Source organism: Emys orbicularis, chromosome 11 (genome assembly GCF_028017835.1).
Source record: "Emys orbicularis isolate rEmyOrb1 chromosome 11, rEmyOrb1.hap1, whole genome shotgun sequence".
Classification (NCBI taxonomy): domain Eukaryota; kingdom Metazoa; phylum Chordata; order Testudines; family Emydidae; genus Emys; species Emys orbicularis.
Genome location: NC_088693.1, coordinates 33,337,757 through 33,361,518, shown reverse-complemented (window position 1 = coordinate 33,361,518; position 23,762 = coordinate 33,337,757). Strand labels below are relative to the sequence as shown.

The window sequence follows — 23,762 nt, the reverse complement described above, 5'->3', positions numbered from 1 at the left end:
CTAAACAGGACTTCAAGACTAATCCTGCGCTGAGGCAGGACCAAGTAAACCTAGATCATCCCTGACAGGTGTTTGTCCAATCTGTTCATAAAAACTTCCAATATTGGGGATTCCACACTTCCCTTGGAAGACTATTCCATAGGGTGACCAGACAGCAAATGTGAAAAATCAGGACAGAGGGTGGGGGATAATAGGAGCCTATATAAGAAAAAGCCCCAAATATCAGGACAGTCCCTATAAAATCGGGACACTCTACTATTCCAGTGCTAACTACCGTTATCATTGGAAAGTTTTTCCTAATATCTAACTTAAATCTCCCTTGCTGACGATTAAGCTGATTACTTCTTGTCTTACCTTCACTGGTCATGGAGAACAATCAATCACTACCCTCTTTATAACAGCCTTAACATATTTGAAGACTTATTGGTTACCCCTTCAGTCTTCTTTTCTCAAGACTAAACAGGACAAGTTTCTTTAATCTTTCCTCATAGGTCAGGTTTTCTAAACCTTTTATAATTTTTGCTGCTCTCCTCTGGACTCTCTCCAATTTATCCATATCTTTCTGAAAGTGTGGCACCCAAAACTGGACACAGTACTCCAGCTGAGGCCTCACCAGTGCTGAGTACAGGGGGACAATTACCTCCCATGTCTCACATATTACACTCCGGTAATCCTGTGTTGATTGTGTCTAGTTTGCATATCAATTCCAGCTCAGCAGTCTCTCATTGGAGTCTGTTTTTGAAGTTTTTCTGTTTTAAGATAGCCACCCGCAGGTCTGTCATAGAATGGCCAGACAGGTTAAAGTGTTCTCCCACTGGTTTTTGAGTATTATGATTCCTGATGTCAGATTTGTGTCCATTAATTCTTTTGCGTAGAGACTGTCCGGTTTGGCCAATGTACATGGCAGAGGGGCATTGGATTAAACACAGGATTAAATAAAGACTGGGAATGGCTGAGCCATTACAAACATTGAATCTATCTCCCCTTGTAAGTATTTTCACACTTGCTTCTTATCAAACTGTCTGTACTGAGCCATCTTGATTATCACTTCAAAAGTTTTTTTTCTCTTACTTAATTGGCCTCTCAGAGTTGGTAAGACAACTCCCACCTGTTCATGCTCTCTGTATGTGTGTGTATATATATCTCCTCAATATATGTTTCACTCTATATGCATCCGAAGAAGTGGGTTGTAGCCCACGAAAGCTTATGCTCTAATAAATTTGTTAGTCTCTAAGGTGCCACAAGAACTCCTGTTCTTTTTGCGGATACAGACTAACACCGCTGCTACTCTGAAACCATAGAAATAGAAAGATTAAATCTTTTTAGGTACTAAATATCTGCATGATTATAATTATTTAACATATGTCTGTGAATAATGAATAAATTTTAGTTTATATGTTATTTCATGAACCTATGAATTTAGATATAGACCATAAATCCTATGCTGTACCTTCTTGCATTTTTATAATAAGATTCTAACCTTTGTATCCAAAAAGCCATGCTTAAAATGATCATACTAATCGTTTAGCCTAAACTTGACTGCTTTCACAGTTTGGAGGTATCTTACTGTTATATTACCTAGATATTCTCTGGTTGTATCTGGTTTCATGAGGCATTTCTGTTTCAAAATCACTTCTGTTAACTTCAGCTTGACATTTACAAAAAATAGCACAATTAAAGAAATAGAAAAGTGTGCTATTTGAACTCAAGAGCTGCTAAGAGCATATGTGAAACATATCCTTTACAAAATTGTATTAAGTCCCTAAAAAAACTGTTCATTGTAGCTGCATGATACACTGTTGCAGTAAAGAAATCACTGGTGGCTGCCTTGCTCAGCTTTGTCCTTTGAAGTGTCCTTGAGCTGACAAAGTCACACCAAATTAATTTGATGCACCCAGTGTGTGTCTACACTTTAGATGCTACAATTCCTTTCTCTTTCCTGTGACCAGAAAAGACTGTAATCCTGTGTATTATCATCATTTTGAATTGCTTATATTATATATCTGCAGATGTGGAAAGTGCTGTGAATTTTATCTTTCAGATGCAAAAGAACTGCTTTTTCCATTCCACTAGCTGCATCAAATATTCCATATTCTTTTCTTATTCATCTATCAACAAAGAGCAATCAAAACACATTTAAAATGCAATTAAGTCTATATTCTCCAAAGTATTATTTTAAAACCATCCTTTTCATTTTATTGTATCTGCGGTAGTTTTCTGCAGTAATCGCTAATGGCTGATGTATAGCATATATTCCTTTTGGCCAGCCCCATACTGCATACTACAGGATGTGCAGCAAAGAAGAAAGCAATTAGTTTTCATTCCAGATTTATATCTTCCCCAGGGCTGCATGTCATATGCATGAGGACAGCTTTGCCCTCTCCCTCTCTCTTTGCAGCAAGAGCTAAGATAATTCTCAGTATGTATCCGTAAAGATATACCATCTTCTATAACAATGTTAAAATCTGCACTAATCAACATTAGCTCTGGAGGATTGATGTGCCAGCAAACTTAGATTGAGTACATGTTTAATATAGTAAGCATACAATCTCATTTCACATGTAAAAATGGATAATCACTATGGTCATTAAATCTAAGCACAAACTGTTATAAATTTGATGAAACTAAATGGAATCAAACCAAGAAAATGCAGACTAGATTGGTGCAATGCAGTCTTAGAGGCAAATAAATACGGATTTATAAAGTATTATTCCTGTGTTTAGTTATACTGTAAAGTTCAGAGCTGCTTGCATCCAAATATGTATGATAGGTACTGTCTGAGTTGAGGCATAATAAATGTATAATCATTGAACTAGCCAGCTAATAGATCAATTTTATCTCATGCTAGTATATAAATGCATTAAATCTAACAGTGCTGTTCTTGCCTAAAGTATTAATTTGAGGAAGTTAATTTTGTAAACAATACATTCATTTAATTATGCAAAGCAAATGTGTTATTTTAACATACAAGTTCTTCATATCCCTTTGTGCAAGAGAAAATAGGATAATTTAAAGAAAATGAAACAGAAAAGTTAAGAACATGAGATGTAATAAACAAACAAACAAACAAACAATTTCATTTATAATGTTGCAGTCCTTAGGCGCTCCAGTCATGGACTAGAATCCCATTGTGCTCGAGGCTGTACAAGCACAAAACAAGGGAACAGTTCCTGCCCAAACGAGTTTACAATGTTGTTGGGCTGATGGACTAGGGGATAATATAAAGAACATAAGGCTTAAGGTTGTTTCCAATATTTGTTTTGAGTATTAGTGTTTAATTTTAATTGCCCTTCCATTTTTACCAGGTTTGAAATGCCTCATAGACCATTTTTGGGCTGAAATAAAAAAAAGACTTGGGGTATAATATTCAAAAGCACTTAGGAGCCTAAGTTTCATTTAAAAAGTGACTTGGGCACTTTTCAATGTCCAATTGAAAGTTTTGTTACAGAGCTGTTAAGTTCCTCACAACGCTTCCCTTTCCCCACCAGAATATCACATCAGCCTTTTCTGGATTCAGGTTTTGCAAGCTGCTCTTCATTCAATTTTTGGTTCCAAGTAGGCCCTTGAATAGCTGGTAGATGGTGCTGCTTGTCTCTATTGTGAAGGTCATCAGCATAATGCTGACATTTTACCCCACACTGCTTCACGTTTCTCTCTCCTGGAGTCTCTCAGATGTTGACAATGGTGGAAATGAGAACACATCCCCATGGGACACCACAGGTCAGCATTCTCTAGATGGATATATTATAACTCTCTGGTTGGAGTCTGAGAGGAACGACTGAAATCATCTCAATGTGATCTCATTAGCACCCACCACATCTCTGAGATGGGACAACAGGATTCCATGATCAGCCATGTCAACTGCTGCATAGAAGGCCAACAATATGAATGTGGATGTAAGAATTTTATCCAGGGCCAAAAGGAGAATCCAGATCGGTAGCACTAGTGTCCTGTCTGTCCCATGTCTTGGCCTGCAGTCTCACTAGGAGAGGTCCAGAATACTGTCAGGATCTAGGCTGAGTTGGAGACTACCCTTGGTGAGTCTCTCAATTAGTTTGCTCAGGAATGGAAAGTTAGTTACTGGACAGCAGGTGGAAAAGTAAATTGTGTTGATTGATAGTTTCTTAATCACTGGTCAGATTATGTGGTGATTTAGGTTGGGTAGATTTCCTGCCCTCTAAGGAGGTGTTCACAATCTCAGTTGGTAAAGGTTGCAGATGTTCTCAACTCTCTTTCACTAGCCAAAAGGGGTGTGAGGCAAAATGACAGAAGGTAGCTCAGTCTTCATGCAGTACTTTCTATCATGAGAGTGGCAAATGCAAAAAGGCAAGATGGGATGTTATCAAACCTGTGTCTGACAGGAGGTCCCTGCTGTCCTGAGAAACAGTAAAAGATATAGGAAATTTTCTCTGTAGGCTCATAGCTCTGCACAGCAGAAAGTTCTGGGCTCTTCAGTTGGGTGGAGGCTTCCTGAGTTAGCAAGATGATTCGTGGTCTGTAATAATTCAACAGGCCCTAATTTAATAGCTACTATGATGATGAAGAGGTAGAATGTCTTTGTTCTTCTGTGTCCAGGTCATAGGCTCACAAATGTTCTTTATGTTGTAACTTGTCTGAATCTACTCATATTTCTACCACCAAAGCTCAAATTTTCTTACTTCTTTTGTCCTATATTGCTAGAGAACCAAGAAGCAAGTGCTTCATTGTTAGTGGCAATGCTATAGCTATTGACTGTCAATAAGCCCCACTCCCTTTTACAGTAGCAGGCTGTTCAGATCTCCAACGGTTGCAACTGCAGGGATATTACCCAGAAGAAAGGCAGTTATTCAGATAGCCAGCTCCCAAACAGTTTAGCAGTTTATACAGCAGAACCAACACCTTGAACTCCACTCAAAGTGATCAGATTATAGACCATCAGCACAACCTGCTGCCTATGTAAAACACCACTCAATAAACAGGCAATGTATAGTGTATTAACAAGCTTTTAGTATGCTCTGAAAGTGATATAATCTTGAGGTGATAAAGACATTGATAACCATAGCAAGCCTGCATGCAGAATAAAAGGTTGCACACTTCTCACCAGATACACATGGAAAAGTGTTGTTGGCCATAGTAACTGTCTGAGCATTCAGGAACTACCTAGAATTTAACAATTCCCCCAAATTGCAAACCTGCATAACAAACGGTGGATGCTCTCCCTCAGTTGAGGTGCTGATATAATCTTCACCAATTCTTGTGTATTTTTCCCCAGTCTACCAATACTTCAATTCTGTCAGGTTTTGATGTCAGCAAACAAGCCTTCATAGAAGTCCCAATCTCATTCAGGTAGTGAGTGAGTTATTCCAAGATAGATACAAAGCTGAGTTTCATCATCATACCTAAGAGATCTTAGCCAGTTTTTCCTCATTATCCTACTAGGGGTTGAACCCTCCTATTAAGAACTGTATATGTGTTAACAATACTTCCTGATTGCTGATCTAAAATATGTCAGCATGAACATTTTATGTTCATCCATTGCCAGGAGAAATTATTGACTAATGACACCAGTGCATTTCTGTACCATGCCCAAGGATAAAACCAGATTGCCGACGGTCAATGAAATCAGAGGGTTTCAGATGTGCCAGAGTTGCCTATGACAACAGACTCTAGCATCATTCTCAAGGAATAAAGGTTGAACAGCACCCAATAATTAACAAAGACCAGCACAGAAGCCTCACATTAACTTCCTTGCAGAGGAGTTGGCACCATGTCCTTCCAAGGAAGGCACTGACAAAGTTGACCAAAAAGTAGCCCAGAGTTTTCTTGCTAGACTTGTTCGCTGTCAGGAAGGAGATAGATCTAACTGCAGGTATGTAGCTTGGAATGCCCCAGCATCACTAGCATTTCAGTTAATGCTAAGTCATCTGTTAGAGTTTCAGCTGATATAATGTGTCTCCAAAAGACATTTGGATATGTTGGTCCGTATTTCATTCATAAAGTAACAGCAAGAAACTCTCAAATCGAACTGAGTGGAAGCAGCTGGAAAAACCAGGCTATCCACTGCCCAGAATGGTTCTTTGCAGTTGCTTTGATGGAGATGAAGAGGCCTTTTTTGACCTCTTACAGAGTCACAGCATAAAAACTCTTTATGTCACAATCAGGCAGACTTATCATGAGACTTTGCCACTGGCACGCTAACCACCTCCCCTCTCACTTCTTCTGTCTCAGATAATCTATAAACTATGGTGTGAACTAAGAGGGCAAAGCCAGAGAAGAAGACATTTAGGGGGCACTCTATTGACAGAAGAGGACAAATATTATAAAGTCCTTCTAAGCCGTTGCTATTGTGGTCTATTTTCTGAACATTGTCTGCAACAGGACCCCAAGAAGAAAGGTATGCCCTGAAACCAAATCTTTTTTTCTGCTGGATAAAATGGTTACTTACCTCTGTTTCCAATAGCTCAAAATACTGAATTAATCTTAGAGCTGTCTTACTAAATATTTTTATCTACATGCTGAAGATGGCATTGCTGATACTAGTAGAGAAAGGTTAAATAACCTTTAATGTAATTTAGCATTTGCACCAGTGAACAGGAAGAACAGCAGGATTTTGTAGAGAGGATTTACAATAACCAGCACAAAGGAATGAAGAGGCATCAAAATTAACAAAAGAAAGAGCAGAAAAGAAATAAATTAAATAGTGAAATAGATAATACAGTGCTTTGAGAAATAACAGAGCAAATACCAACAAATTCCAGTTATAATCTCAAAATTAATTTGAAGTTGCTTCTACATCTTTTTTTAAATGCACCATTTCCACCAAAGAATGCAAGGGAACCTGACATACTGTATATACAGAGAAAGAATTTTTACATCAAAGGCTTAACCAAAACATATTGGCAAAGTGATCAAAATAGAGACTAAATAGTGAGGGATTTAAACAGTTTAGAGAGATTAGCAAGCACAAGTCTATGATACACTGTTTCAGGAGTTCAAATAGGATTATCACAGAATAAAAGGTAAACATGAATCCACTGAGAACAGGATGTGTGCTACAAATGTTAGGCTGGTCAGGCTTCCTAGCTCTAAGAAAACTGTTACTTTGGAAGGATTGTTTATCTAATGGAACCCAGAGAGTTTAAAAGCCATCACTTTCCTAATCCTACCAGTCTGGACTAAGCATGATCTTTGCCAGGGAGAACAAACTGGGGTCAGAAAACATAGTGATGAGAAGTTAATAACATGTTCTAATTTGAAATTACAGAACAGAATCTTTCAAGGAGTAAGAGCAGCAAATATAATCATGTGAGATAGGGGACAAAATTCATATATATAATTTTCATATAAATTATATATATATATAATTTATCAGTGCTTTTGAATAAAAGTAATTCTATTTGGGGAAAAGAGGTTATTTCCATTGCAGATTCTCTGATAATGTCACTAAATTGATGCGCAAGTAGCTAGCAGACATCCAGGGAAAGATGGAAGGATCTCCATCCAAACCTTGGAAGACATGATCCAACATTTTACAGTTTCTTTTTCCTATTATGTCTCTCTATTTACCTAAGGGTTTGATATTACTGCCCATCATCTGGCATCTTCCACATAAAATCAATAGCAATAGCATTTTGGAGGGTTTATCTTGTTAATTTATTTTTATTGTTGTTGTGGGGAGAGGCTGTTAGATTGACTTGTTTCAGAAGTTTTGGGATTGTTTGCTTTGGTTGGTTAAGGTTTTTGGGTCCAAAGCTTTGTCAATGTTTATGAGTGTTATTCTTATGGTGTAAAGGCCTTTTGGAAGAGGAAAGTTATGCAGCATTTCTTATATGCTGGCTGTTATTTTACTGATTGTTTATTAGAAGTGGACTAAACTGCAAAGTTCAGATCCAGATCTCACGTGTTAGTGGACCATTGTGAAAACAGTGGTCTAGTCTCACTGCACTACATTATTACTTTCTATAGTGAAACATTTATGTATAAAAATGTTAAAGTTTAGAAAGAACACCGTCAGTATGAGATAGTTGCCCTTCACATCCAATTCACCTTTCCTTAAAAAAGCATTTTTCCATTAAACTAACCCTTATGATTTAAGAAACAGAAAAAAACATTAGATTTTAAGCAATTTATTTATTCATTCATTATAGCAATTTTAAGCAATTCATTTATTCATTTATTATAGCTTTGTACGGTGCCTAGTACAATGGGTCACAAAGTAAATAACAATAATAATCACCTCTAGTATGTCTGTCTTTAAGAATATAAATTCTGCTGGCCAGGAACTGGCTTTTTGTGTTTTGGTTTTTTTGGCAGAGAGCATTATTTAAAATTTACACTGCAGTATCACCATCAGGTCACCATACAAACATCTAATAAATGACAATTACTACCCCCGAAGAGCTTACAGTCTAAAAGACAAGATATAACAGGTGGATGATACAAACAGGGCTGAGCTGGTGCGGAGTGGAGTGGAGAAGACATGGTGGAGAAAAAATCTGTAAATAATAATAGGATGTGCAAGTTCTTAGCCAGCCAGCATGAGTAACCACAGCTCTCCGTCTGCCTAGCCATTATCAGGTTGTACTTTACTTTATATACTACAGAAGAGTTGAGTTCTGAGGAGGAAATTGAAAGAGGAGAAGGGGATAGCTTCAAGGATTTTGACTAGGACTTTTCCCCATTTGTATGGGGCAGCATGGGAGAAAGCATACAAGATCTTGTTGGATAAACAGAGAATCAGGCAATCAAGGCTGACATCATTGCTGGATTGTGGTAAGATAGTTTGAATAGGGCTAAATTGTGGAGGACTTTTAAAGTAAGAACAAGAAGTTTGCATCGAATGCTATGGAAGTAGAGCCAGTGGAGGGACTAAAGGAAAGGGGTAATGTAGTCAGTGTGACAAGCCAAGAAGATGAATTTAACAGCAGCATTTTTAATGGATTTCAGACATTAAGGCCAAACAGCAGGAGATGATCAAGACTTGAATGAGCATTTTGGCAGAGTGGGGAGAGAGGAAAGGTCAGATCTTGAAGATGTTGTGCAGGAAGCAGCAGCAAACTTTAGACATGGCCTGGATCTGTGGGTCAAAAGTGGTTTCATCTTTGATTCAGCCCAAGATTAAGGACGCGAGTGACAGAGAGGACTGTTTTGGTTTCAGCCTATTAGAGAAAGGGAATGGGTGGTCATAGACAACTCAGCTTTGGCCATGTTAAGTTTCAGTTGATAGCTATACATCCAGGATGTAAGGAGGACGGGCTGAGATTTTAGTGTAGATGGAGGAAGACGGTTCCAGAGTAAAGAGGTAATTTGTGACATAAAGATGATAGTCAAATCCATGTTTGTGGATGAGTTACCTGGACAGAGTACAGAGGGAAGCAAGAAGGGGAATGAGGATGTAGCTCTATGAGACACCCCACTGAAAGAGAGAGAGAGAGAGGGAGGTGGAATACCCACCCAAATGAGACCCTGAATGAGCAATATGGAAGGTAGGAAGAGAACCTGCAGAGGACAATGTCAAAAAAAGCCCAGGGATGACAGGATTATGAGAAGAAGAATATGGTTGATAGTGTCAAATGCGGCCAATAGGTCAAGGAGCATGAGGATGGAGAATTGGCCTGGACCTTTGATTAGGAAGAGGTCATCTGGAACCTTGGTGAGAGCAGTTTCAAGGGAGAAGGCAGAAGCCAGAGAGGGGGAGGGACTTTGGAGGGGGAGGAGCAGCGGAATTCGAACTGCTGACCAGAGCAGTCAGGATGGACATTGTGGGACACCTCCTAGAGGCCATTTACAGTGACAAGCACAGCGTCTACACTGACACTTTGTCGATATAACTTTGCCACAAAAAACTCTACACCTCTCTTCGAGGTGGTTTTATTTTGTCGGCAAAACAGGAGACTTTTGTTGGCAGAAGGAGCAGTGCAGTGGTGCTGGAACAATTTGTATAGTGGGGGTACTGAGAGCCATTGAAGCACACTGTAAACACTGCATATAATGGAAACCACTTCAAGCCAGGTGTAGTTTCTTTCCATGGCACACAGCAGGTCAGGCAACTCTGATTCCTGTTCAGATTGGAAGTTCATGATATACTGCATGACCATCCACGATGTGTTCATAACAGTGACCACAACAGTAGAGAGCAATGCAGGATCACACAGTATATAGGGGACCATTAAAAAATGACACAAAATGCAGTTGGAAGCCCATGGAATGATGGGATGCAAAAAACTGCATTATGGGATGTTGAGCCAAAACCCATGATGCACTGCGATCCACTCCGCCTTCCCACAACTCCCAGCTGCAGGCGGTGGCGAGTACCACAGTGGGAAAGCTACCTACAGTGCACGGCTCTCACTGTCGATGCTAGAGCTCCCATTGGACACACTCCACTGACAGAAGAAGTGTTGCCTGAACATGCACAAGCAATGTAATTATACCGGTTTTTGATTGTCAGTGTAACTTGCGTCAACAAAACTGTGTAGCGTAGACAAGGCCTAAGTGGAGAATCTAAGATCTAAAGTTGGGCCAGGTCTACGCTAGAAACTCTTGTGATATAGTAGGTTAGGGGTGTGATTTTTGTGACATTTCTATATCAGCAAAAGTCCTAGTCTAGATGCAGTTATATCAGCATAAAAATGTTTTTGCAGGTATAGTTTATTCCATTCTGATATAAGCTATACCAGCAAAAGCACTTTTTTGCTGGTATAAGTTGCAAGTCCTTCCAATGTAGATGCTGGTATTGCTATACTGGTATAGCTGTGCTGGCAAACCTTTCCTGTATAGACCTGGCCTTAGAGAGGAAAAATTGTGTTCCATTCTGCAAGGTACTCATCTCAAGTCTGCACTGTGTTTACAGTTATTTTGGCCTGCCAAGAGCATTACGTACCAATTGCTTCATTCTTCTGATACTGTGTGGTATGCAAGCGAGACTGGCATATTCCTCTTTAAGTGTTTTGCAGTGTCCTCGGTTTTGGGGAAGAGTCTGTTTGAGTAGCTTATTTTGATATTTTAAGCCCACTAATTCTCTTGCCCTTGCAAACCTTACTTGCTATGCTGCTTCTGTATAACAGCTTAAACTCTCTTTTTTGGCTTGTTTTAAAGCACAAAATTGAAAACAATAGCTCTAAGTATAGTTTTGGGATAGGTCAGCTGATGGATTTTGACCACAGCTATATGGGGCAGCATGACAGAGCTTTTGGTTCCCAACTGAGGCTATATGATAGTGCTCCACATCGGGGTCAAAGATTTTCTCTAACAAAGTGAAAGCTTTAGGATTTAACTTCCCTTGAGAGAAAAGATGCCAGCTGAGTACATCCCTTCTCTGTCACATTGATCATCAGAGATGTTATTAGAGTCACTAACGGGCGCACATAGGAGTCAGAGGCACAGACATTTAGCAGTGCCATCGTGCAGCAGATAAATTTAAGAGGCCAGACTTGACTCTTATGTAGAACAAATCACAATGTGCACATGGGCTGGGGTGGGGTGGGTGGTTGTTTTTTTTTAATTTTGGTGCACACTTGTTTCTAAAGTTGGCAGGGTAGCATTCCAATATAGATTAGATAGGTCTTGGGTTCGTGGCTAAATCAAGGTAGCTGTTTGCATCTGGATTCAAGGGTGCTGAAATCTCCCAGGTGTTCTTGTAAGAGTTTGGCTCTGAATGGTGGTAGTCTCAAGAAATCAGATAATATCATGAGACTTTTGCCATCTTAAGTGGCAAATCAGAAAATAGGCCAGTCTGGTTTGGATTCAAACCAGGATCAGAACACTAGGGGCAGGTTCAGATGCAGCGATCTGACTCTCAAGTTATGTCTACACTACTACTTATGTCGGTATGACTTATGTTGCACAGGGGTGTGAATAAGCCACCCTCCTGAGCAACATAAGTTACACCGACCTAAGCACTGTGTCAATGGACAGCACTGTGTCAATGGGAGAGCTTCTCCCGCCAACATAGCTACCACTGCTCATGGAAAGTGGGTTGATTAAAATCAACAGGACAGCTCTCTCTCTTATCATCTTACAGCAGCTACACTAGAGAGCTTACAGCAGCACCACTGTAAGCTCTCTAGTGTAGCCATAGCCTCAGTGTCACCTGAAAAGATTCAGAGTTGAGGTTCTTATTTAACCTCCTTCCTTTTAGCTTCACATAACCCAAGACTAGCCCTGCAGCTACAGCATGTGTGCATATTGCCTATGAGTAGTGGGTTTCCCCTGCGTTGAATTAATGTAACTTTAGCACCCATGTGGCCAAAATAGAGTCTGCTCTGCAAGCTACTCCACCCAAGAAAAGGTGTGCACAGGAACGCAGCAGGGAAACTCCCTTCCACCCCAGAGGCACCTGTTCCAACCCTCATGGAGTAAACACACAAACACACCTGAACGTTACAATCAATATAGGAAAGGGATATATTTATTTCCAGAGGAATTGATGGAGAAAAACAACAGGGGAGAAGAGAGAGGGAGCGGTAAAATAGGGTGACATCCAACATAAGGACCCACAGGCCCAGTGGTACCACAGTATGAAAGGGTAAACACCGAGAATGCCTCTAGACTCAGAGCTCAGGAATCCTGAGCAGAGTTCAAGTCCGGCATGGAGTCTTGGGTGCTCCTGGTCATCTTCGGCACCAATAAACTTACTGCAACAAACCCCTCTGGTGCCCAATTCTGTCACGCTCTGCAAACCCACAAAGAGCAACAACCTCCCCATTTAGCTGGATACAACCACCCTCTTGATTCCCAATGATAGGTCACTCTGGGCAACAGTGATACTGGGTCTGGCTCTGGTTTGTCCTTAGGAGATTCCACCTTGGCACACTGCTCCTCCTGGCTCCTGTCCTGTGGCATCCCCAGCTGACAGTTCTGTCCCTCCCAGGCTTTGGGCAGGTTCTCAGCTGCTTCACTATGTCAAGGCCTGCTTGCTGCAGCCCTTCTGTCTGGAGCTACAGACACACACGCCCTGTTGCTCCCCCTCTTGCCACGCCCCTCGAAAACCAGGACTACTACTTTATGGAACCATCAGCACTTCCTCTGCCTCAGGATGGGGTTTTAAAGGAGCCATGCTCTCTAAACCCTAGTGGGGGTTACACTAATAAAGCTGAATGAAAAATGAAGGGCCTTCCATGTTAAGAATCGTAAATACAGACCTACTATTCAAGTGAAATACACACAAGTAAGACAATCCACAAAGAAAATCACTTGGCAAGATCAGTAGGGAAATAAGCAAGAACTGCTGCCTTTGGGGAAAACAAACACATATATATATTTGCATCCCCTCTCCTCCCTTCAGCAACTGGTCTCACTTTCATAAGGCAAGCAGGTGGCTTGCTCCCTCACCCCTACAGTCTCAGGATTCACTCTAAATAGGCAGTGAAACAGCCAATTACCCCCACCTGAATCCATTCAGCTTTCACCCACTAGGCTAGAAGCAAGTACTATACTTCTATGAAAATTAAGAACTCTTCTTTTTTTCAATAGTATAAAGATCCCATTTCTAGCCCTGTCCACAGTTACCCCACCAGATACTGTTATTCATTTGGCAGTTTTACAGTTCATGATTACTTTCAACCTTATTAATTTCTCATCCATTATTTTTAATTGAGCTGGGACAACAAATTCAGTACAGAAGAATTCAAAAACAGGAGAGCTATGAATGAAGTGATCATCTGACCTCCTCTCCAAATCTGTGCAACATGTTGTTACATTTGCAGCTTGATTACAGAAGAGACCATAAACGTGTATAATATAGTAAGTCAAAAACAGAAAAATGAAAGGAAGATTAAACTAGTTGATTAGTGACTGGAGATTTTTGTGAACATAAAAAGAGGTCAGGGAGGGAAACAAAAAAGCCTCTAAGAGATTACAGGGTTAATTTATTTTCAGAAGATGATGTAGACATGGCTAAAAGGGCAAATTAATTCTCTGCTTCAGCTTTTGCAGAGGAGCTTAAAGGGTCAACTGCCACAAAGAGACATATTTCTGGTGAGGTGGAAGACAGACTGGAAGAAATCAGAGCCATAAAAGAAAAGATTAATAAAAAGTTGCAATGACCATAGTCTAGATCCTTCTCAGAATCCTTAAGGCTAAAGATGTGGGGAATAGTTAGGCAACCTAGATGAACAGTTCAGTTTTCCCTACTGTGTATTTTTTGTAGATTTTCTATACCTTCCAAAACTGTATGCAATATTCTAGAGGCAACCATATGAAAGTTTATAATCTCCCCAACACTCTTTTTTGTACGTCTCTGGGTAACATTTTCTAATTATGGCCTTGCATTGTGAGCGCACTGCCTATTTCATTTGCTGTCTACAATCATTCCTATTTTTTTCTGACTTGTTCCTTCCAGATAGGAAGCCCCTTTTTAAACAGAAGTTTACTTGAAAAGACCCCAATTACGCAAAGCACTTGGCCAGAAAACAATTCCAAGGTTTCAGAGTTTGTTTTCATTCCACTGGGGAATGAAACCAAGATCTTTAGAATTTGTTTTGCAAAAAAATATGAGAACAGCAATCACCCACCCATGAATAGCCAATAGTTTGGTGATTAGGTCACTCACCTGAGTATCCCACATCCCAGGCAAGTGTTCTATCATTGGGCTATTGAGTCGGTCTCTCCTGTTGGAGCTGTTCCACGTTGTATAAATGACTACATATTCATGGGACCAGAAAGAGAAAGAAAGACTGACTCTATAGACCAGTGTTCCCTGCTTCAAATCAGGCAGTGCAGGGACTTGAACCAGAATCCCAAGTAAGTGCTCTAACCACCAGGCTGTTCTGGGGTGGGCGCCTCTCTCTTCCTCCCTGGAATTCCATCCCAGACCTAAGAAATCTTCCCAACTACATTTTAATAGAAAACCATATGTTTCCACAAAGCATTTCAGTTTCAATAAAACTGTGTTGTTTCTAAAGAGAAAAATGTTTGGCCAGCCCTACTTACATCCCACTCAAGTCAATGAAACTTTGGCACATGCTTAAGTACTTGCTGAATATGTCAATCTTAGGTACTTATATGGCTCCATTACCACACAGTCATTTGTTATTTGAGCACCTCCCAATCTTTAATGTATTAACAACACCTCTAAGAGGGAAGTGCTATTATCCCCATTTTAAGATGAGGAACTGAGACACAAAGAACCTAAATGACTTACCCAAAGTCACACAGGAAGTCTGTGACAGCAAGAAATTGAACCCAAGTTTCAGAATAGTGCCCTAACCACTGGAAATATCCTTCTTCTGAATATCAAGGTCTAAAAAAATTGCAGCTCTTATTATGAGACACAAAAGGTAGGTGAGATAATATTTTTATTACCCCAACTTCTGCTGGTGGAAGGTAGAAGTTTTTGAGCTACACAGAGCTCTTCTTCAGCCCTGGGGCAGGAAGAAGAATGTTCTGAAGAAGAGATCTGTGAAGCTCAAAAACTTCTACCTTCCACCAACAGGACTTGGCCCAGTAAAAAAATATTATCTCACCTACCTTGTCTCTCTCATCTCCTGGCATCAACACTGTAACAACAACACTTCAAACAGTTCATATTATGGGCTAACTCATAATGTGGGGCTTAGAGCCTGGACAACTAAGTATATTAAATCAGAAAAGGGTAATGATTCTTGCATTTTTGTTAATGAAAATAAATGTTAAGATTTAAAACATTTCTCTGTGAAGAAAATTCAGATCAGAAAATTAAGTATGGAAAGCACGTTATAGTAACCATTGAAAATGAGGGTTCCTAAATGCACTGAAAAATTATAAACAGTAGTGTTGCCTAGTAAATTTCTGTAGTAGAAAAGTTATGAAAAATAGCTTGTGTGAGGTTTAGTAGCTGTTTTTGAAATTAAACCATCCGTTATTTCAAAGCATTTTTTACAGAATATAAATTCCAAGGACCCTAGTCTACATAAAGGACTAATGACCCATAAACTTTCATTTTTAAAGCTAAGCCAATTTAGTAGGAAGAACTGAACAAAACATGTAGCAAATTCATGGAAATTATCAAAATTCACACCTTATGATTCCAATACACACAGCATACATTATCTATTTACTGCTAGAGAAATGTCAGCAAATCCCACGGAGTATCATGAAAGGTCCCAAATGACACAGCAAATGCAGCAGATCCAACAACATTCAGCTGACTGCACTGAATGAAAATGTAAAGTAGGCTTGGGTACAGCTAGTGAGATTTGGAGGCTTGTAAAACCTTAGACAGTTTTTGAAAAACGTTTCTCCATTGATCTCCTCACTGTATAAATCAATGTGTACATAAAAAAGACTTCTCTGCTTCAAAACTGGGCCACAGTTTCTCACATTCTTTCTCCTCATCCCTCTCTCTCCTGACAGCCCAATGCTAATGAATTTATTAATTTATATTCAGTTTATTGAAGATTTTTATGCAGAGAGACACAAAAAGCCATTAACAACACACACAAGCTAAAGGAACTGATTAGAATCAATACTTTTCAGAATTCCGTATATGTTAATGCAATTAAGCCATTCCTACCAATGAAACATCATCCTTAGGACCCAGTCTTGCAAGTGGAACCCTCACAAGAGGAACCCTGCCCTTGTGTGGAGCCCCAGTGATGGTATTAGTGCTGCCCAGGCTGGTTCAGGGGTTTGCTTGTATGTTCTAACTTGCCTTACACTTTACCTGGTGTGAGTCGATTAGGTGCAGAGTTTAATTGTAGCTTAGAGGCTCATATACAAAAGATAGGCTTACAGGCTGAGTATTTTCAGTCTTCATCCATATATAATTCAAAATGGGTCTCATTTCACATCATTTTGGAAGGAAATTTAGATAGGGAACTCCCTACAGCTGGTTGAAACATGTGGGGGGAGGGGAATTTTCACTTTTTTTCTTCCATTTTTCAATCAGCTCTAGCCCCTCTCCTGGAAAGAATTTTAATGCAGCTAGTCACGAGTGAATCTCTCATCGCTGCTAGGGTCTTGTGATGACTCACTGGACTATCCTACTGCCTATCCTGTCTCCCCTCCTCCTCTTCTCCCACATGATATCCCATTCCCCAGCACAGTAGTTTAGTACAAAGATGCAGCCCTCACATTCAAAGTGAGGTTCCAGTGCCAGCGAAAGATATAATCTGTTCTGTCAGAGGCACATACAGACTGAATGTGCTGACTTATACCCAGAACATACACAATAGCAGCAGCCTCAGCAGGGATCTAGGACATACTCAGTTTCCTGTTTTGTCTGCTACAACAGTTAAGACATGGAAGACTGGAGAATATGCACTGCAGAAATTATTCAGATCAGTGATGCTGCAGTGTCACTGAGATTGTGCATGCTGCAGTCAAAAGAGACCTATCACTCTCACTAGTGCTTCCATCAAGAGCCAAACATAGTGGCATAATAACACAATCAAGTGTCTATGTCCTACAATATGAACATTGCTAATTTAGACATGTCTATACCACATATATCACTGTACTACGAGTACCCATATGAATACAGTATTTTCCTTTAGCATCTTCCATCCCTCCCAGCAACATAAAGTGCTTTAACAAATTTAAGGTTAGCCTCCAAACAGGTCATACAGGAAATCTGTGGCACAACTGAAATGTACAGAACCCAAGTCCTCCTGCTCTTCTGCCTTAACTACATGGGTATCTTTCTCCCATTGATATGATGTAGAGCCTGCTTTTGTTCAAGTGACTGGTGAGGCATACCTGTCCATGGAATTTAGAGGTATTTAACAGATGCTCCGTACTACACTGGATTTGGCCTGCAGTGAGGACTTCACAGCCTGCTATAGTGTTTGTTGTGGTATGCCCATTACCGTGAGCTAAACATAACCAGCTGCTTGCACACGAAATATTCAAGGTGCTGTATTCTGTTGCAAGTGTCTGATGGTGTTAATGCCTTTATGAGTGGTATTGGTGACCATAAAATGAAAGGATTGATACTGCCATGGTACTAATTCTCCCCAGGGCACCATCCATGGAACTGACCCAACTCAGAGGAGTGGAACAACTCAGAGGAGTGAATTCTGCATTGATGTCTCCCCTCACAGGACTACCTCTCACATGGATGGTGTGAAGATACTAGAGATGAGAGGATTCAGGAGTTAGTAGGAGAGTGTTTCACCTCCTGAAGGACAGAACAGGAATCTGTGTAGTAGGTAAAAGTGCTGATGGAGTCCATTATGAAGACAGGTAAAATTGCTGGTCCAGCTCAGTACAGTTTATGGTAGGCTGATCTGGACAAGGGGATGGGACAAGCATCTCCTGGGGGGAGTGATAAAGACAGGTGTGCTGCAGGAGGGAGGAAGCTGATAAAGTGAGAGACAGACTCCCTAGTCAGCAAGTTTGCAAGGGGAAGAATACAGTGCTGAACAGCAAGAGAAGTCAGGGGCCAAGCAGTTGCTATGATGATTGAGTAGAGGGTGAACACCCCCCAACAAGACGGGAGCGCAGTGGGGTGGGTCAGGCCCAGGCTGGGCTTGCGTGCCTCCAATTCAGTCCTAAAGGAGCTTATTCCTTCTAGTTTCAAGTTTTACTGTCTGCAGAACTCAGCCAGCAGTTCCCTTTTGCCCTAGTAACGTCCCACCATTGCAAAAAATCTGCACTAAGAAGCATGGCTCTCTGAGGGTAAGAAGCTGCTGCAGTGAAGTGAAAAATGGCAGCTTTTAGGGGGGGGAGGTGTGAGTGTGAGTGTTGGGGGGAAGTGGTGAGCTGTAATAATACCATACTCTTCTCATACAATCTGCCCATTCCACATAACAGTCATTCCTATGAGCATTTGCCCCACTGTGTCAATTAAGTGTTTGACCATATTGGCTCCTCTGTCAGTAACAAAGAAGCCAACATTAAAATGCCCATCTTCAAGTTATGTAAACAGGAATGGGTGAAAACCAGGCAGCACGTTTAAGGATGTGCGCTCTTTCTTGCTGAGAAAGGGGGGAGGAAGGTGACACTCAGCAAAACTCCAGTTAGGGAATCCCTTCCAGTAGCCACAGCAGATTGGAATAGTTGGTTCATCACACTGCCTTTACTTTCCAGGTAAGAGTTGTGAACTGGTTGTCTCTGCACCAGAATGCTCACTCCTATAGGCTGTGCAGCTCTTGCAGGGGCTGGAAGGGGAAGCAAACAGATTCAACAGAGCGAGTTGTGGAGGGATGAGGAGTTAGTAGATGGAGGAAGAGACTACTCTGTGCCTCAAACAGTTCTGCAAACGTTCTACTCTTCTATGGCCATCCAGCATTTCCAAGCATTCATTTATCTCCTGGGACTTGTTCAGTCCAAAAAGCCAAGATAATTTCTACCAAAAAAAAAAAAAAAGCCAGGGGGGCGGGGGGGAAGGAAATCTGTAGAACTCAGAAGGGTATGTCTACACTATGGGATTTCGATTTTTGGCAACCGATTGTATAAAGTCGAGTGCATGCGGCCACACTAAGCACATTAATTCGGCGGTGTGCGTCCATGTACTGAGGCTAGCATCGACTTCCGGAGCGTTGCACTGTGGGTAGCTATCCCATAGTTCCCGCAGTCTCCTCCACCCATTGGAATTCTGGGTTGAGATCCCAATGCCTGATGGGGCCAAAAACATTGTCGCGGGTGGTTCTGGGTACATCCTTCCCCTCCCTCCGGGAAAGCAACGGCAGACAACCGTTTCGCGCCTTTTTTCCTAGGTGAACAGTGCAGATGCCATACCACGGCAAGCATGGAGCCCACTCAGCTCAAGACAGCAGTCATGAACATTGTAAACACCTCGCGCATTATTGTGCAATTTATGCTGAACCAGAATCTGCAAAACCAGGCGAGGAGGAGTCGGCTACGGCAGCGTGGCGAGGAGAGTGATGAGGACATGGACACAGAATTCTTTCAAACTGCGGGCCCCGGTGCTTTGGAGATCATGCTGTTAATGGGGCAAGTTATAGCTGCGGAATGCTGATTCTAGGCCCGGGAAACAAGCACAGACTGGTGGGACCGCATAGTGTTGCAGGTGTGGGATGATTCCCAGTGGCTGCGAAACTTTCGCATGCGTAAGGGCACTTTCATGGAACTTTGTGACTTGCTTTCCCCTGCCCTGAAGCACCAGAATACCAAGATGAGAGCAGCCCTCACAGTTGAGAAGCGAGTGGTGATAGCCTTGTGGAAGCCTGCAACACCAGACAGCTACCGGTCAGTCGGGAATCAATTTGGAACGGGCAAATCTACTGTGGGGGCTGCTGTGATGCAAGTAGCCAAAGCAATCACTGAGCTGCTGCTACCAAAGGTAGTGACTCTGGGAAATGTGCAGGTCATAGTGGATGGCTTTGCTGCAATGGGATTCCCTAACTGTAGTGGGGCGATAGATGGAACCCATATCCCTATCTTGGCACCGGACTGTCTTTTTGTTCTGTGTTTGTACAGCACCTAGCACAATGGGGTCTTGGTCAAGGACTGGTGCTCCTACGAGTTATAGTATTATAAACAAAATATTAATAGCCAGAAAAATCATAATGATTAATAAAATGCATGCATGGCCTGCAGTTGCAGCAGTGTGCCTAGTGGCAGTCATATTGATGAGTGCTCCTTTCTCCTTAGGATACCATTCTTTAGTTATTGATGTTTGGAATAAGCTCGTTTAAAAAATGTATGACCATTATAAACGATGGCCCAAATTCTGCTCTTGGTTACACCAATGTAACTCCATTAACTTCCACTAAGCCAAAGTTACACTGGTATATCTGACAGCAGATTTTTACCCTTTATCTTTACAAGCAAATGTGGCTCCTCTATGTTTAACTATTCAAATCACATTATAGAGATCCCAAATCTCAAGCATATATCTACATCTTGCTGCTGTATGTTGTCCCAAAAATGAACTGCTCTTCCTAAATGTACTTCTCTGGCCTGTTGCCTTCTGATCCTCCAAAAAAACAGCTTCACACCTAAACTGCTGGATTGTCTTTGAATGAGAGATAAGGCCACAATCTTGAGCACGTATGATCATTAATAACTCCATGGCACTTTTTAAAAGAGGCAGAATGTCAATCCTAGCGCAAGTAATTACAATCTGCCACTTTATTTCCCCTTGCAGATTCAGTTGGATGCAGGACACCCCGTCAATTCATGTCCAAAAATTTTTAATATTTGATTATTACTTTTACAACCACAGTACCTAGAGCTCCAGCCAAGACCGGACCCCATTGTGCTAGGTGCTGTACAAACACATAGTAAGGAGACAGTCTCTGCCCTGAAGAACTAATAGAAATGTTTTCTTTTTCTGATTAAATAGGATCCAGTTCTATGAAAGTGCATGACCCTGCAGTTCTTACTCAGGCAAAACTCCCATCAAGGCGAAAGAGTTTTACCTGAGCAAGGAGGATCATAGGAGCAGGTCCAAAATTATAGGTATATCAACGTTTTAAATTACAGTTGTATAAAAGAACAAAGAAGCTTGGGTGATTTGGTCCTTTTGAGAAGGTCTTGAATACACTGAAAAGCACCAAAATACCATGAAACCAATACTTTCAGGAATTTCACAGCAATGCCAAGAAACAGAATGTACTCATTGTGACTAATACATTAAAATACTGAAAATAAATTCTAACAGATTAAACAAGTCTTGTAGCAACTGAAAGGTATAGTTAAATCATTCCAAAACTACTCAAGCTTAAGAGGATGGCAATCTTCCCTATTATTAATAAGAACATAAGCTGGATAAGTAGACTGGGAAACCTATAAATTATAGTCAATATCAGTAAGTAGAATATTGTTTAAAAATATATTTTTAATTAAAAATGATGTGACAGCCAGCCACTTTTACTGAATCAATTCCCTGCACGTGCTGGAGTTTTAGACCTCTTCTGTGTTCTCCAGCACACTTTCCAATTGACTGTCATTAAACTATGGGGAAATTGGAATATGCCTTTAATTGCAAAATCCAGACCAAAAGAATAATGAAAATCCCCCTATGCATTTTATATATTTACATTTTTGAAACATAAAACAACATTTTAAATCCTTGATCATTTAATCCTGTGCTTTGAGGTCAGGAAATACCTACTATTTGTGCCAAACTGGGCTCCAATTATATGTGAAAATTGTCATGTGCAGAGGGTAAAGCAGGTAACAGGAAGCATTTCATGTTACCTTCAACCCTGAGTGTAGCTTTTAAAACATATAACCAAATGTGTTTCCATGGAAATCTTCTGGGGGAAAAAAGCTAGAATCTGTTAAAATGGGGCTAAATATCATTTGTAAAAATAAATCTCTCTCATAATTTCAAATATAATCTCCTTAAACTGTATACAGGATGCCCAAAATTGAACTGCTTTCCATGACTCTTATCCACCATTTGTAAGGAACACAGCTAAGCTGATTACAGTATTTTCAATTTCATTTTGTGTCCAGCACATAAAATTAGGCTATTATTGCTGCATTAAAAATCTTACATAAAGTACCATCCCAGTTACTTTCATTTCTATAGTTAGGTTTTATTACCTGACTCCACAGTACATTAATAAACCCCATGATAACACCCTTTCAATAAGGTTGATAATGATTAAAATATAAAATGCTATAGCATATTAAAGTACATTTTAATTACATTTTGGGAAAATTCTAAATAATTAAATGATCAATCACCTCTGTTTTCAGGCCATTAGTATAATTATTAGTCACCAACACTAATAAATTAAAAGTGAGAAGTAGCTTGCCAAACTTTTGCTTTCATTTTCAATGAGCTTCTAGTCTTAAAACTGACCAGAAATAGAGCAAAAACCTGCTAGTGCAACATAAAGCAAAGATCTTTTCTTGCAGAATAACTCAGACTCGTTACACAATGTGATAAACTGTTTTAAATAACCTGCCATGGTAGGTAAAACAACTGCTTTCATAAGAGTGATGTACAATATTAGTTAACAATTAGGTGTAAAGGTGCTGTGTAACGATAATGCAACGTAAAATGCAATACCATCTTCTCGTTCTTTGTTATTTTACGTCATATCAAAAGCTATAACCTCAAAATCTATTACCATGTTTGAACTGGAAAAAATTATATACATATTAAAATTTACATTTAAAATATAATCAGTACTCTTATGCTAGTTCACTGGCAATTAACTGCATGTTAAATTTCCAAAAAATATTTGGTTTGCTTATGTATTAGGTAAACAGTCTATCCTCTATCCTGTAGAAAATCCCACAATAAACAGTAACACAAACTAATATAGCCTACCACTGAAAAACAAACACTATGCTAGAAATTAGTACTGTATAAATCATGAGGTCATACCTGATGACTTAGAGATTGGAATGGCTCACCGGTTCCAAGCTGCATGACCTTCCTATTTCCAGAAACCCCCAAATATTCCATTTCCTATCTTATAAAAGAACATTACATAGCCATCTCTCTGTCAGCATCTTGTAGGCTAGTGAAGAAAGCATCAACAGCCGATCTGCCCATCAATAACTGCTGAAGTCATTGCCATCAAGAAATCAGATCTTAAATATAGTTTCCTCTGTGCGATCAAAGGCATCCAGTATTCAAGGAGACTGATACAGCTATATCACTGATGCTGCTAATGCTATCTGAAAACAGTAAGCTTACTGCTTAAAGCAATCCTGCATCATCCAAACAGAGCAAGCCACATCCTTCACCTCTTCACTTGCGTTACTATAAAAACTAGAGTGCCATTATGGATTTTGTTTTTATATCTGGTCAGCTAAAGGAGACCGATATTATGCAACCCAGTTTGCATTAGCAAACAGCAAATGTGACATATCCGGGTTATGAAATTTTATTTGCATGACCACTTCTCAACAAGCAATATTGCTATCCAGAAGAA

At 40.3% G+C, this 23,762-nt stretch overlaps 1 protein-coding gene across 2 annotated transcripts in view; it reads right to left on the bottom strand.

Annotated features, from left to right (window-relative positions):
- SLC4A10 (solute carrier family 4 member 10) overlaps positions 1-23,290 on the bottom strand; it is a 176,592-nt gene extending 153,302 nt beyond the window's left edge. For both annotated transcript variants that reach the window (XM_065413209.1, XM_065413210.1), the window contains exon 1: positions 23,210-23,290. In XM_065413209.1, the coding sequence (XP_065269281.1) occupies positions 23,210-23,290 (81 nt within the window). The remainder of the gene's footprint in view (positions 1-23,209) is intronic.
- Positions 23,291-23,762: the final 472 nt, after the last annotated feature.